This window comes from Eschrichtius robustus, chromosome 19 (assembly GCF_028021215.1).
Source record: "Eschrichtius robustus isolate mEscRob2 chromosome 19, mEscRob2.pri, whole genome shotgun sequence".
Taxonomy (NCBI): Eukaryota; Metazoa; Chordata; class Mammalia; order Artiodactyla; family Eschrichtiidae; genus Eschrichtius; species Eschrichtius robustus.
This window is the reverse complement of record NC_090842.1, coordinates 62588241-62603369: the sequence shown is the minus strand read 5'-3', so window position 1 is coordinate 62603369 and position 15129 is coordinate 62588241. Positions and strand designations below refer to the sequence as shown.

The 15129-nt window shown below is 58.6% G+C and overlaps 3 protein-coding genes across 3 annotated transcripts; all 3 read left to right on the top strand.

The window, feature by feature from the left end:
• The first annotated feature begins 770 nt into the window (after nucleotides 1-770).
• KCNA7 (potassium voltage-gated channel subfamily A member 7) lies at nucleotides 771-3201 on the top strand. The gene is made up of 2 exons (XM_068528064.1): nucleotides 771-1361; nucleotides 2383-3201. Exons 1-2 carry the CDS (start codon nucleotides 807-809, stop codon nucleotides 3199-3201), a joined length of 1374 nt encoding a protein of 457 aa, XP_068384165.1. The 5' UTR covers nucleotides 771-806.
• Nucleotides 3202-9015: 5814 nt separating this feature from the next.
• NTF4 (neurotrophin 4) lies at nucleotides 9016-9648 on the top strand. The gene has a single exon (XM_068527082.1). It carries the CDS (start codon nucleotides 9016-9018, stop codon nucleotides 9646-9648), a length of 633 nt encoding a protein of 210 aa, XP_068383183.1.
• Nucleotides 9649-11628: 1980 nt separating this feature from the next.
• On the top strand, nucleotides 11629-14233 carry SAXO3 (stabilizer of axonemal microtubules 3). Its single transcript, XM_068527157.1, has 5 exons — nucleotides 11629-11784; nucleotides 12070-12270; nucleotides 12371-12532; nucleotides 13246-13373; nucleotides 13861-14233. Exons 1-5 carry the CDS (start codon nucleotides 11629-11631, stop codon nucleotides 14231-14233), a joined length of 1020 nt encoding a protein of 339 aa, XP_068383258.1.
• Nucleotides 14234-15129: the final 896 nt, after the last annotated feature.

Below are 15129 nucleotides of genomic sequence, written 5' to 3'. Positions count from 1 at the left end.
GATACCCAAAGGGGAGACCCAGAGAATCCCAGGGACAGAGACACAGCGGGCTGAGAGGTAATGAGAGAGAAGAGACCCAGAGAGACAAGAAGCAGAGAGACCCAGACAGAGGGGAAAGACAGAGACCAAGAGAGACAAGAAATAAACAGAGATAGAGATACAAGAATCAAAAGGAAGACGGAGATTCGGAGAGACCAAGACACAGAGACTGACGGGAATCCCCAGACACAGATGACCCTAGAACGGCAAAGCTCAGAGATAAATGACCCATAGAGATACTCAGAGATACAACCCCGAGACCAGAGATACAGAGACCCAAAGTGAAGACATAGCCAGACACAGAGACATACAAAAGAACGAGAGAGAGAGACAAAGAGATGGAAATTTGTGACTCCAACAGAGCGGCTCAGATACTCATAAAAACATAGACGAGAGACATACACGGAAACCCGGAGAGACGCAGGACAGAGATCTCAGGCGATGGAGAGACAGAGGGAAAGGAACCCGGAAGGCCAGGTGGACCCCGAGAAAGCGCAGCGCCGCGTCGCCTGAGGGTAAAGGGCGGGCGCCCCGGCAGAGGGCGCCCGAACGCCCTCTGCCCCGCCGGGGTCATGGCGACCCCTCCCCCGCGCCCTGGCCGCATGGCCGGGCTATTTTTACGCGTGGACACCGGACACCAGGCTGGGGCGGCTGGGGCGGCTGGGGCGGCTGGGGCGGCTGGGGCGGCGGCGGCCGAGGCGGGGCCGGGCCGGGTCGGGCGTCGGGGGCCACACGTCCGTCCGCGGGTCGCCGGGGCTGCGCGCGCCATGGAACCCGGGTGCCCGCCGCCGTGCGGCTGCTGCGAGCGAGTGGTGCTCAACGTAGCTGGGCTGCGCTTCGAGACCCGGGCGCGCACGCTGGGCCGCTTCCCGGACACGCTGCTCGGGGACCCGGTGCGCCGCAGCCGTTTCTACGACGGCGCGCGCCGCGAGTACTTCTTCGACCGGCACCGGCCCAGCTTCGACGCGGTGCTCTATTACTACCAGTCCGGCGGGCGCCTGCGGCGGCCGGCGCACGTGCCGCTCGACGTCTTCCTGGAGGAGGTGGCCTTCTATGGGCTGGGCGCCGCGGCGCTAGCGCGCCTGCGCGAGGATGAGGGCTGCCCCTTGCCATCGGAGCGCCCCCTGCCCCGCCGCGCCTTCGCGCGCCAGCTCTGGCTGCTCTTCGAGTTCCCCGAGAGCTCGCAGGCCGCGCGCGTGCTCGCCGTTGTCTCAGTGCTCGTTATCCTCGTCTCTATCGTCGTCTTCTGCCTCGAGACGCTGCCCGACTTCCGCGACGACCGCGACAACTCGGGGCTCGCCGCGGTGGCTGCAGCTGGCCCGGTGAGGGGGCGGGGCCTGCGTGTGGAGAGGCGGGGTTTGGGAGGAGCTGGACGAGGTCCACGGGGTCCTGGCCAATCATAAGGTGGGGTAAGGGGCAATGGGAGGTGGGGCCTCTCAGGAAGGTGGGGCCTGGCTGTGGCTGGGCAAGGCATTGGGGGCCTGGTTGGAAGGCCTGACCAATCAAAGGTGGGCAAAGGCCTGTGAGAGGTGGGCAAAGGCCTGTGAGAGGTGGGCAAGCCAGGGACGGCACCAGACCAGGGGACTCTACATTAAATCCTGGGCTGGGGGCGGGAAAGGTATAGCTTAATGGGGCGGGGCCTGAGGATCTGAGTAGGAGGACCTGCCTTATCAGAAGGCGTGCGCTGAGGTAGGTGAGAAACCCGGCTTTTGGAGGGCAGGAGCACAGGAGGACAGGTGTATTAAGAAATCAAAACTGAGGGATAAGGCGAGACTGAAAAATCGGGGGTCTATACGGCTGGCAGTAACCAATGGGAAGGATGGGCTGGAGGTAGTGAGATCTGGGACCTCAAGAAAGCCGCCGAGGGAGCTGCAGATCGAGGGGTGGGGCCTGAGGACTGGGGCAAAAGGAATCCATCATAAAGAAAGTTGAGCTGAGGGCCGTGAGGGGAGGGGCCCGGGTTTTGGCACAAAGATAAGGTCTTTAACCATTATGGTCCAGGCTGGGTTTGGGGAGGGCAGGGCACAAGGGAGTGGGACTAGGATGGGGACCCTCCCCAACTGGAAATTCAACTCCGGGGGCGGGATTTTGGGAGGGAAGAGATTGAGCCCTACTCAAGCCTTATTTCAGGAGGCCCTGCCAATGAAGGATCAGGGACCCTAAAGTCAGCCTTCCCTGCGGGTCCCGAAAAGGAGGGTACTACAGCTAGGTCACCGGGGTTCTGGGGGCAGCAGCTATTGACCAATTTGTAAAGAAGTAGTTGAATATTTAAACAGCAAATATGGCCATTCCAGTGCGTCCCAGCCCTGGCATGGTCCTCCCTGAACCCCTTCCTCTCTGCAGTTTCCGGCTCGGCTGAACGGCTCCAGCCCAGTGCCTGGACTCCCACCTCGCTTGCCCTTCGATGACCCGTTCTTTGTGGTGGAGACGCTGTGCATCTGTTGGTTCTCCTTCGAGCTGCTGGTGCGCCTGGCGTCCTGCCCAAGCAAGACAGCCTTCTTCAAGAACGTGATGAACCTCATCGATTTCGTGGCCATCCTGCCTTACTTTGTGGCACTGGGTACCGAGCTGGCCCGGCAGCGGGGGGTGGGCCAGCCAGCCATGTCACTGGCCATCCTGCGAGTCATCCGACTGGTACGCGTCTTCCGCATCTTCAAGCTGTCCCGGCACTCAAAGGGCCTGCAGATCTTGGGCCAGACCTTAAGAGCCTCCATGCGAGAGCTGGGCCTCCTCATCTTCTTCCTTTTCATTGGTGTGGTCCTCTTCTCCAGCGCAGTCTACTTTGCCGAGGCCGACCGGGCAGAGTCCCATTTCACCAGCATCCCTGAGTCCTTCTGGTGGGCGGTGGTCACTATGACCACAGTTGGCTATGGAGACATGGCGCCCGTCACTGTGGGCGGCAAGATAGTGGGCTCTCTGTGCGCCATTGCTGGCGTGCTGACCATTTCCCTACCTGTGCCAGTCATTGTCTCCAACTTCAGCTACTTTTACCACCGGGAGACAGATGACGAAGAGGCCGGGATGTACAGCCATGTGGACACGCAGCCCTGTTGCCCACTGGAGGGCAAGGTCAATGGGGGGTTTGTGGATCGAGAGGTTCCTGAGCTCCCACCTACACTCCTCTGGCCTCCGCCTGGGAAACACATGGTCACCGAAGTGTGAGGGACAGTTGAGGTCTGCAGAACCTCACATTTCCTTGGAGGGAGGGAGGGAGGGAAGGGAGGAAGGAAAGTTGGGGGGAGGGTGTCGGGTTTAGGAAGAACTAAGTTAAGTGGTAATGGGTTGGGGAACACTAAGTCTTATTGGGTCTTGAGTTGTGGATTTGTAGCCCCTGTGGGTACCTCCTTAGGTGACAGTGAATGGCAATGGGTTATGCTGATTTGAGGGGGAGGCTCCATCGGTTTGTATTGCATTGGGTTGTGCAAAGCTTGGGGTAGTATTGAGATAGGTTTTGTCACATAATTTTGTGAGTTTCTTAGTTCCATGTTGGATCGGGTTGGGTTACGAGTGTAGGTGAGTCTTGTCCAACTGCATTATGCAGGATTCTGTGGTTTTATGAGTCCCCTAGGGCCACGTTGGATCAAGTAAGGTGGTCACCCATGGCACTGTTGGGACTGATTGTGTGTTCATGCATGGTGCTGGAGAGTTGGGTTGAGACACTGGAAACTGCGTGGCTTTGTGATTCTTCTAGGGCCATGTTATTTTAAGTTCTGTGAACTTGTGAGTCATGTAGAAATACGAAGAGTCATGTGATAGAATGTGAGCTTTCTAGGTTATATGAGGTTAAGTTGGGTTGGAATGTATGAGCATAGGAGTCTTTCAGGGTTCTGTTGTGTTGAATTGTGTAGAGTTATGTGGCTAGAAGTTTGTCGGGGCTACAATGAGTTGAGTCGTAATGAGTTGTATAATCATGTGAACCTCGTAGGACCAGTTCAGTTGGGTCATACAACTGTTTGGTTTGGGTTACATCAAGTTGCGTCCCTGAGTCCTGTAGGAACGTTGGGTTGAGTTGGACTGTATGTATGAGCACCACAGGGCCATGCTGGTTTGTTTTGCATTTAATGGTAGCGCCAGGACCCAAGGATAACAGCACTGGGAAGGAATCATGTGTCAAGGAGTGAATGTGCTATGTGGACTCTAGGAGACCAACTGAACTGGCTTGCCCCGTGTCATCCCTATAAGGGGCAGGGCTAGGTTCTGTATCTGTAGATTCAGTTGGTCACACAGAAGGCTTCTGGGTGAACTTGGAAGATGTAGATGCCCCTTACATTTACCCCACACCTGCTTTGTTTTGCCATTCAAACCCCTCCTCTATCTGTCTTCCCTTGGAGTTTTCCTTCCAGACATGGAGATCAGCGCCACAAGGGAAGGGGAAAGGGGGAGAAACTGTACTCTGTTCAGACATGATGGGGGGATAGAAACCCAAGGGAGGGGGACAGAGAGCTGGGGAGGGATAGAGACCCAGAGAAAGAAAGAGAAAGAAACCCCAAGAGGGGGAAAAAGACCCAAAGAGAGGGGGAGACAGAGACCCAGAGGGGGCAGGTATCAGGCACCCAGAGAGAGAGGGACAGAGACCCAGAGTTGGAAAGAGACCAGAGCACCCCAGAGAAAGAGAACCAAAAAAGAAAAAGGCAGAAAAAGTCAGTGCCCCTGAACCTGAGAGAGATGCACAGTGTATGCCATGGAATCACAAAGGGATCCCAAATCAAGACGCACCACCCTAACCTCCCGCAGCTCAAGAAGTGTGTCAGACAAACTGCAGGGCCCACTCTATCTTCCTGGGGAGAAAGCAGTGTCTCAGAGCATGGGCATGACTTCCCAAGGTCGCGTGGCTTGTCCCCGGGGAGGGATGGGGGGGCTGGACTTGTGGCCTGCTGCTTGACCCTACATGTCCCCATCAGCCTGCTGGTCTGCACAGGACTTCCCGAGTCTAACAGCCTCATTTCTCACAAATGAGGAAACTAAGGCTCTGAGGGGAGGGGGTTACCCAAGGTCAGAGGTCTTTCAGTACTAAAAGGGCATTTGGAGGAGGAAGAAGAGGAGGATGGTTACGTCACTCACATATATAGGGCTGCCTATGTGCCACGTAACTTTCAAAGTACTTGTATTAATTTATTAAAATCCATCCAGTGGTTTACAGAGAGTTGTTGTTGTTATTTTTAGCTAGGAAACCACCCCCCTTTCTTTTTTGGTCAAATGAAATCTTACTTAGGAGCACCAGTGTGATGCATCGGAGGGTGTGAACTGGTTTGAGGAGTCTCTCTTGACAACTCAGAATGTGGCTAACAAATTCCGTTTGGAAACCCCTGATTTAATCCAACCACCTTTTTACACAGAGAGATAGAAGAAGGTACAGACTGTGAGAAGTGTTTGATAAAGGTTGAAAAAAATGTAACCTTTAAATAATATAACACTTCTCTCCGAAATGGAGAGAAAGGCACATTTGGAAAAGAAATGGAGACAGACCCCCTCACAGTGACAGACACAGGGCAGAGTCTGGGAGGCAGGCACAGAGCCCAGCACAGGGACCCAAAGAGGAAGAGACACGTGCAGAGAGGACAGAGATACCCAAGGGGAAGAGGGAGAGCAGGAGAGAAGAGGGCAGCGGTCTGGGAGGGGGTAAGAGACAGGAGGGCGGACAAAGACCCATAGAAGGAGGAAGAGACCAGAGAGGAGGGGCCAGAGATCCAGGGAAGAGAGAGGGACAGGGACCCAGACAGAGAGGAGAGGGATACAGAGAGAGGGGGACAGAGACCCAAGGAGAGAGGGGGAGACGGAAACTGCTTCCCATTAGTCTTTGAAAACTCACCCCTACTACCCCATCAGAGACTGAAAGTTGCATAAAGTTCCTCTGGTAGGGGGTGGGGCATGTTCGGTGCTTAGGGGTATGGGAAGCATGGCGAGGTCAGGGAAGTGACCTGAGTGGACACTCAAAGACTGGGAAGCGCCCCTCCTCCACCCCAATAAACAACCGCAGCAGCCTTCTATGTGGCCTTGGCTCGGATGGGGAGAGGTGAGGGGAACACCCTAATCCGGGGACACCCTTCCCGCCACCTTGCCATGCTATATTTAGGCTGAGGGAGGGGTACGGGATGACCACTCCCCCCCCTCCACGAAGGCGGGTGTCGGCTTTCCTCCTGAAAATAGCTCCAGGGGAAGGATGAAGCGTTAAGTCTGTCCCGGGACTCCAACTCCTGTCCGATCTCCGTCTGTCTTAAGGTCTCTCTTTCTCTGGGTCTCTGTCCCCCTTGTGGGGTTCTGTCCCCTTTTCTCAGCATGTCTGTCCCCTCTCTCTGCATCTGTGTCTTCTCTCTCTCTCTCTGGGTTTCTGTCTCCCTCTTTCTCTGGAAGTCTGTCCCTTTTTCCTCTCCATTTTTGTGCCTTTCCCCCACCTCCCTTCAACTGTCACTATTCACTTTCTTTCTCTAAGCAGGTCATTCTGTTGCCAAATCATATCTTTGTCTATCTCCGGGTCCTAGAATACCTTGAGTTGCTCTTATCTGAACTCAAGACAAGACCCTCTCCCCAGTCCCCACCCAGGAAATTCCAGCAGAGAGGACTTATGTGGGAGAGACCCCCTCACGCAGCGTCTCCCCGGGGCCTCGGGCCTTATCACTCCCCGAGCCCAGCTGGTTAATGTCTGGCCTGGAGCTCCCGGGAGAGTTGGGGATGAGAGCGGAGGGTGGGAATCTGCCCGGGGATTGACACTTCACTGGCAAAAGAACGCAAAGGAATCTCAGGCCCAGACTCCTGGGTCTGAGGGAGGAGGGGGCTGGAGCTGAGGAAGAAAAGGGCTGGGGGTCCAGACTCCTGAGTCTGAAGGAGCCGGGAGCTGCGCGGGCCCAGACTCCGGAGTCTGCGGGAGGAGGGGTCTGGGGGACCTGGACTCCTGGATCCGGGGGAGGAGGGGGCTGGGGACCCGGACTCCGGGGTCTGAGGGAGGGAGTGGGGTGCTGGCGCCTGGCCTCCTGGGACTGAGGCGGGCGGAGGGCTGAGCTAGCCAGGCCAGGCTTCCGAGGTCTCGGCACGCGTGTGGAAGGCGGGATCCCCCGGCCCCTCCTCCGCCGTCGGGCGCCGCCCCGCCCCCGCCCCCGACCCGGGCCCTCGGGAGCCTGTGCCACGAGGAGCCGGCGGGCGAGCGGGCGTCCCTGCAGCCAACGAGCAGGAGGAGGAGCCGCCGCCGCGCCAGGGGCAGCCGGGGGAGCCGAGGAGTGCGCCCCAGGTGAGAGCCTCCGCGCCTCCTCCCCCGGGATTCCGGCGTCCGGGTCGCCCTGCCCCCGGGTGGGGGGGGCGGGGGCGGGGCCGGCGGGGGCGGGGCTTGGCGGAGGAAACTGAGGCAGGAGGGCAGTGTCCCAGAGGGAGTCCGGACCCCCTGGCTAAACCTTCTGGGGGAGGGGGGGCCGGGGAGTCCGTATATCTGAGTACCTGGGAAGGAGCTTGAACTCCAGAACTCCAGGGTCTGAAGGAGGAGGGCACTGGGGGTCCGGACTCCTGGGTTTGAAGGAAGAGGGATTTGGGGGCCTGGACTCCCGCATCTGAGGGAAGGAGCTGGGGACCTGAGTTCCTGAAAGAGGAGGCAGCTGGGGCCGGGGCTTTTGGGTCTGAGTGAGGAGGGGGCGAGAGCCTGTTCTCCTAAGGGAGGGGGCAGCTAGGGCCCAGGACTCCAGATCTGAGGCAGGAGGCAGCTGGGAACCTACACTCCGGGTTCTGGTTGGGTCAGCATGTGCCCCTCTTCACAATTCCCCCTTCCCATTTCCCCATCTCCCAGCCAGGGCAGGCGGCCACGCCAGGTATGTGCAGTAGAAGTCTTGGACGGGCCCTGGCCTGTCCTGTGAGGAGAGAACATTCCAGGAAGCAGCCTCGGGGACCCGGGGCTTCTTAAGTGTGGGCCCTCAGGGACCCGGGTGTCCAGGCCAGCCCCGCCCCTGCCCTGTCTGAGAGATGAATGGGCTGAGGAGGATGTAATCTTTTCCAGCCTCCATCCTCAGCGTCTCCCCTCCCCTCTCCTCCCCCCATCTGCTTTCCATCCAGGAGCCATCACCTGGGCAGGGCAGGGGCCTCTAGCAGGGGGATGCAGCCTTGGCTCTTGGTCCCCTACACTTTGAGAGGAACACTGAGAAGGGGAGTGTTCAGGCCCCCTCCTCCACCTGCCTCTATAACCTACCTGTTCCCTTCCTCCGCTAGGTGGTTGCCTCCTCCCTCTCCTGAGATGTCAGGAAGGAGGGGGCCACCTGCGTCCCCCACAGGGGCCCCCCGGAGCCTGGGGGCCCCCAACCCTGGAGCTCGGAGGCGGAGGAGGTGCTGACAGGTCTGGTAACCACCCACTTCTTCTCAGTCCTCTCCAGGCCATCCTTTCCCAGAATCCACAGGCTTCCAGAATGTTCTAGAGAAACTGCAATATCCACACCCCTGCCAGTGTCTCCCAGCCCTGGGCCAGTTTCATGGACAGGGAAACTGAAGCCCCACTTGAGAGGAAGTGTCTTGCCTTCACAGTGGCAGTTTTAAGCTGAACTTGGGTCTCCCTAGGATTCCAGAACATGACCTTTCTCAGAATTTTGGAAACTCAAACCTCCTCCAGGCTGCAGGGCTTAGGGTTCCTTGGGGTTGTAGAGACAGGATGGCAGAGTGGTGTTGCTGGGACAGGGTTCAAGTTCCACTTCCGGCATTTGCTGGCTGTGTGACGTGGTGCAAGTCACTAACCTCTCTGAGCCTGTATTTCCCCATTTGCCTGTATTTCCCCATTTGTTGGCTATTAATAGTAATAATAGTAGACTAAGTATGATTAATCTAGAAGTTGGGCATTATCGAAGTCCTAGAATATAGGGTCCCCCGAAGTTCTAGAACAAGTGCCAGAACCGCCTCCCTGTGGTTCTGGCACACAGGTCCCCCTGGAGTTCCCATCGGCCCCCACCACTAAGTTATTATCCTTCTCTCTAATTCCAGCTTCCCTCTCTCTGTCCTCAGGTGCTCAGCGAGATGCTCCCCCACCCCTCAGGCTCCCTCCCCATCCTCCTACTTTTCCTCCTACCCAGTGTCCCAATGGAGCCCCACGCCTCACCCTCACCCCTGCCCCCATTTCCAGTCCCCGAGTGGGACCTCTTGTCCCCCCGAGTAGCCCTGTCCAGGGGTACCCCCGCTGGGCCCCCTCTGCTCTTCCTGCTGGAGGCTGGAGCCTTTGGGGAGCCAGCTGGCAGCCTGGCCAACCGCAGTCGGCGGGGGGTGAGTGAGACAGCACCAGCGAGTCGCCGCGGAGAGCTGGCTGTGTGTGACGCAGTCAGCAGCTGGGTGACAGACCGCCGGACTGCTGTGGACCTGCGTGGGCGCGAGGTGGAGGTGCTTGGCGAGGTGCCTGCGGCTGGCGGCAGTCCCCTTCGCCAGTACTTCTTTGAAACCCGCTGCAAGGCTGACAGCGCTGGGGAAGGTGGCCCCGGTGGGGGTGGAGGAGGCTGCCGGGGTGTGGACCGGAGGCACTGGGTGTCTGAGTGTAAGGCCAAGCAGTCCTACGTGCGGGCATTGACTACCGATGCCCAGGGCCGTGTGGGCTGGCGATGGATACGAATTGACACTGCCTGTGTCTGCACGCTCCTCAGCCGGACTGGCCGGGCCTGAGGCCCATGCCCAGGAACTGGGCAGGTAGAGGAAGAAGAGAGCTGGATGCTGAAAGACCTCAGGGGTGGCCTGGCTGCTCTAGGCCTCAGTTTGGGAACTCGTCAAATGGTCACAAAAATCACAGCTCTCTGATTTTGAGAGCTCAATCTGGGCAAGAAAGACAGATGGTGAAACCAAATGGGGTTTTGAAGGATGAATAGGAGTTCTCTTGGATGAACTTGAGGGTAATAATGATGATGATGATAGCCAATATTTTCTGAGTGCCTACTGTTTATGAGCTCTAATACACAACTTGTCAGATCAGCTCTGGTGGATTTGACCATTGGAGGCCCTCAGCTTCTAAGCTGCTGACCATGCGATCTCAGAGGACATCACCTTGCCCACCCTGGAGAGAGTGACAAGGAGGGGATATGTCAAGAAGTGTGTGTGGGAGCATAAAAACTGGAACATGCAGGCAACTAGTTGGGAGCTGGGGTTCGAATGAGAAATCTTACTTAGTCAGATAGGGCAAGTGTTGACTTAGATATTCTGTTTTGAGGTAGTGAGCTACCTATCACAGCAGGAGCACAAGCAAGGTTGAATGACAGGATGTCAGGATGCTTAAGAGTTCGGCCTTGGTGGGGAGTTGGAATCAGGTTTCTACCCCTCTTCCCTGTCCCAACCTTTACCCTATACTAGTGAAGAAATAGACCTTACCATTGTCCAGCTTGAGTAGAGCATGAGGTTTTGACCAACTGGCTTGCCCCCTGGCTGGGATCAGGGGTGATTTGGACCCTGATCAGCCTAGAGTGAGCCAGGAAAATCCAACAGGAGAAGTGGCCCCAGAAGCCTGAATGAAGCGGTCAGTGGGACCCTGGGCCAGGTTGCAGAAGGCAGCCTCAGTTTTCCCTGTCTGAAGAATGGGTTGGTGGGATGAGATAATGGGGACTGAGGAGGCAGAGGCTTCGACCAAAAGGGCTTTAAAGTGAGGAAGTGACAAGAGAAGTCAGGGGTAGACCCCACACCCTCAGGACACCCCTTCATATATTACCATTCCATAGCCGCATGCAGACACAGACCACACTTTTGCCCTTGTTTCTACATCTCTGTGTTCCGGGTCTGTGGTTCCCGCTCTCTCTTCTGCCGCCTCCTTTGCTGTCTCTCTGTCTAAATTCCTGTCCCATCATCTCTGGGTCATTAGCTCTCTTTCTGTCCCTGTTTCTCACTCACTGTCTCACCCATTCCTGTGTGTGTTTCTTTCTCATTCAGCAAAGCTCTTTCCACACCCACCTCTTTATTGCCAAGTATTTCCCCGTGGGTCCCTCCCTTTTCACCCACCCCCATACCCAGGTGGAAGTTTTCAACCAAATCAAAGGCAGGCAGGACAGAAGAAGCCGAAGCTGATGCTGAGTCCTTCAGCACACACGGGGAGGGAGGGAGAGAGAGCCCTGGGGAAGTCTGGAAATCGTTACCCAGTCCCTCACCCCTGCCCTCTGCTGCCGAGGTGGGCTGTCCTGGCAGAGGGAGGAGGTGGCCAAGAGGGCCGGGACCCTATAGGAAAGGGGGATGTTTGTCATGGATGCCCTGATGCGCTGGGTAGCTCTGCCCTCCTCTCCCTCTGTTCCTCTATTTTTGGGTCTCTGACCACCCCCCGCCCCAGGTCTCTGTCCCCCTCTCTCTGCTGCCCCCTCTCTGGGTCTCTGGATCTCAAACTCTCTGAACTCTGGACTTCCATTGCTCTCCCCCTCTCTTTCTGCCCTCCTCTCCCTCTGGGTCTCCGTCCCCACCCCCGCATTTCTCTGAGTTTTTGTGCCCCTCTTGGGGTCTCTGTACTCCTCTCTCAAAATCCTCCTCCCTCCTGCCTGGGTGTCTTTCTCACTCCATCCATCTGCACGCCTGTAGGCCCTCCATTGGCTGGGTTTAGGGTGGGCGGGTTCTGTCACCCGGGGCAACAGCAACAACAAGCCGGCTCCTGCTAGGCTACGGGGCGGGGGTGGGACCATGGCGGGTCGGACCCTAGCTCGGCGCTCCGGTACCCCACGGTCCCCCATCTCTGGGACAGAGGTGCCTGGATCCCAGCCCAGCTGGCATCTCACCAGCAGTGGCGTCGCCCACCACTGTATCCCGCCCGTGCCCTTTCCCCCGCCCACTGTGCAGGTGAGAGGACCCTAGGCTCTTAGCCAAGAGGAGACTGGGGGCCCAGACTGAAGGAGGGGCTTGGGGATCCAGACACCTGCTGAGAGAAAAGGGGGTTCCGGGCTTAGAGTCCTGTCTGACAGAAGGAGGAGGGTTCCAGGGACTGGGTCTGAGAGAGGAGGGGTCAGGGAACCCGGATGCCTGGAACTGGCGGGAGGAAAGGGCTGGGGACTGACTGGGAAAGATCAGGGCTTGCGGACAAGACTCCTGAGTCTTTTTAGCTGACGTCCTGCACCTTCTCCTCAGTCCACGGTCGCGGAGGCCCTGCCCCCGGCCGCAAAGCAGGATTTGCGTATTTGGGCTTTCGACGAGGTCACCAGCAGATGGGAGACAACCTCGGGCTCGGCGCACGTGCCCAAGACCCACGGCGGGCCCTACGCGCAGCCCAAGGCCCCAGAACCTGCGGATCGCTCGCGGACTGTGGGGATCAAGGATGTAGCGGAAAAAGTAAGGTTCTGGGATGCCCAGGTCCGCGGGAGACAAGGCTGGGGACAGCACTGGAGTCCCGTGCGCCCTCATGTTGGGTCCCCGCGTCGTCTTCTTGCAGCTCAGACACCGCGGCTGGCGCCTCCCTCTGATCACAAAGCACCAGTGCAGTGAGACGAGGGCGCAGTACACCGGCTGGCCCAGCCTGGACCGGGGCGCCACCTCCTTCATCGGGCCCCAGCCCCTGGAGCTTGCGGACCACAACCGAGGGGGCCCTTCCCAGGTAGCAGAGAAGACCGCAGTGGCAGGATCTGGCAGAGCTTTGAGACCCTGGGGCGGGGTCTGAGGGAATTTTGAGTCTGGGGTCTAAAGAGTGGGACAGAATCTGGAGGTTACATTGAGTGGGGAAGGGGCTTAGGCCTTTTGAGGCGGAGCCAGGAGGAGGAGGGGACTGGAAGCCCGAAATCCCAGCTCTGAGGCTGGGGGCACAGCTGGTAAATCCTGGGGCGGGCCTAGGAGGCGGTTCTGAGGCTGCGGGCGGAGCTAGGTAGCCTAATGTACGTGTGGGCGGAGCTTGAATATTCCGAGGCCGGTCTGGAGCGGAAGGCGGGGCTGGCTTCCCCTGTTAGGGAGGTGTAAGGAGTAATAGTCGCCCGAGGCACAGCTGAATTCCAGGGGCGGGACCGAGAAGGTTTGAATCTAGGGGAGGAGCAAGGAAGGTTTTTTAGTGACTGGGTGCTTGGCTTTGTGTCCGATGACGGGCAGAAAGTATTTGGACTTTGCAGGTGAGGCTAGTAAGGGTTCTGATTTGGGGAGCGAAGGTGAAGTGCACTGGCGTGCAACTGGCCAGGAAGGATTCTGATTCTGGGGGCGGGTGTCGGCCTGTTTCAGAGGCGCTGTTGAGGCCGAAGGAAGAGGAACTCCGTCTGGGGCACAGGGCATGAAAAGGGGTATGAAACCTTTCTTGCTCATCCCTCCTCCCGCGATCCTCCTCAGGCTCTAATCCCCTGGACGAAGAACCCCGAGTTGGCCGGCCGGCCTTTCACTGTTTCTGACCAGGGCATCCTGGACCGCCATCAGCTCTACCTGACCACTTCGGCCCGGGACTTCCAGGCCTATTCGAAGTGAGCCTGGGTCCTCCCTTGGCACCGCCCCCCCTGCACAGCCCCCGCATAGGCTGGTGGGACGCCGAGCCCCCCGGTGTTTGGCTCCCCGTCTCTGACTCAGTAGTCTCGGCCTTCAGCTCCTGCACGTGCAATAATCAGAAGTTCAGACCCAGCCCCTACCTTTTTTAGCGCCCTGGTATACTTAGTGTCAACTCTCAGGAACAAGAAGCCTGAAAACGGCCCAAGAAGGAGTTCTGGATCTGGGGACGTGGCCCTGAGGGTCTAGGGCGGGCCTCCTTTGGTATTTGAGTCCCCCAGATAACTCTTATCCGAGGATGCGAAAGTCCCAGATTCCAGGCCCTTAAATACCTCGAGGACCCCGGAATGCAGGCTAGGACTCCCCAGTCCCATGCTTCCTAAAGGGTCCCTGACTCCTACAAATGTGTCCTCGAGGATCTATCTAGCCGTGCCCTCCCCATCGTGCCTCCACCCCAACCCCCGACAGGAAGGAGTTGTCAGGCTACCCTCGCAAGGACTCGGTGACCTCCTGGAGCTTCGGGGAGACGCCCCAGGCCTGGGGCCACGGCCCGAAGCAGCCGCCCGGTCCGTGCTCCTCTCGGCCACTCCGGCCGCCGAAAATCCGCGTGCCGCGCGCCCGTCCGGTGATGCCAGTCGTGCCGCACCGCGGGGCGCTGTCTCTGGCTCAAGAATCCTACGGCCCCCCGCTGCACCCACTCCGCCGGCTCGACCGTTTCTGCCCGCTGGAGCTGCCCTGGGGCGGCCCCCACTGGAAACCCGAGTCAGGCATCTACAGCGTGCCACAAGCCTACAGCACCGAGAACTCCAACTACGGCAGCTTAAAGCCGGCGCTGGTCTGAGCCAGACGGGCCAGCCCTGCCCTGGACACGCCCCCCAAGCGGGGGCGGTGCCGAGACTGGAAGACTGGGACTAGGGGTACACTGGGTGGGGCTAAGACGGGAACCTCGCCCCCCACCTGGGGGCGGGGCATAGCGTGGACCGTGGGCGGGGCGAATCTAACACTTCCATTCGATCGCGGGGGCGGGACTGAGCCTGGAAAATGTACCTTGAGGCTGTGGGCTAGAGGGTGGGACACACCCTCTGCGGCGGAAAGGGCAGAGCTTATCTCAGTGGACGACAGAGTTAAATAGCCTAAACCACGCTCTTTGCTGGGTTCGGTTCCGGCATCCTGGTTTCTGGGGACCTGAGTGTGGGGCAGGTGGGATTCCCGCTGAATCCCTGGTGGAGGGGCGGAGCGTCTGGGTGGACCCCCCCCACCTCTGGTGACAGAATCCAACATCGAAGCCACATCCCTCCTAAGAAGTCGGACTCAGTCTACGGCAGGTGGAGCAGGGTTGAGGCTTCAGCCTATCACCACTGGAGGGTTGTCAGACGGGCGGCGCTCCAGCCTCCGGCGGGCCCCCCTCAGGATGGGTAGAGGGGGGCCCACAAGGCAAGGGGCACAACTGCGGCCTCCTATACCCTATTTCTTGTGCTCCCACCACGGCCTCCCTAGCACCTGGGGACTGAGTCTGTGAAGTCCGCTTCACCTTGGGCGTCTTCTGCTTCTTGGCGCGGAAGCCACTCAGGGAGTGGGGGGAGGGGGGCGCCACTGGGCCATTCCTGCATCTCCCCGACCTTGTCTGCCTCTCGCCCCCGGGGAGATTAGTGTCCTGGTTACCCCACCATGCTGCCGCCCCCAGTGGCCTTGCCGCCCCCACAGCCCGCAGCTATAAGACCAGGTAAACGCAGCAGG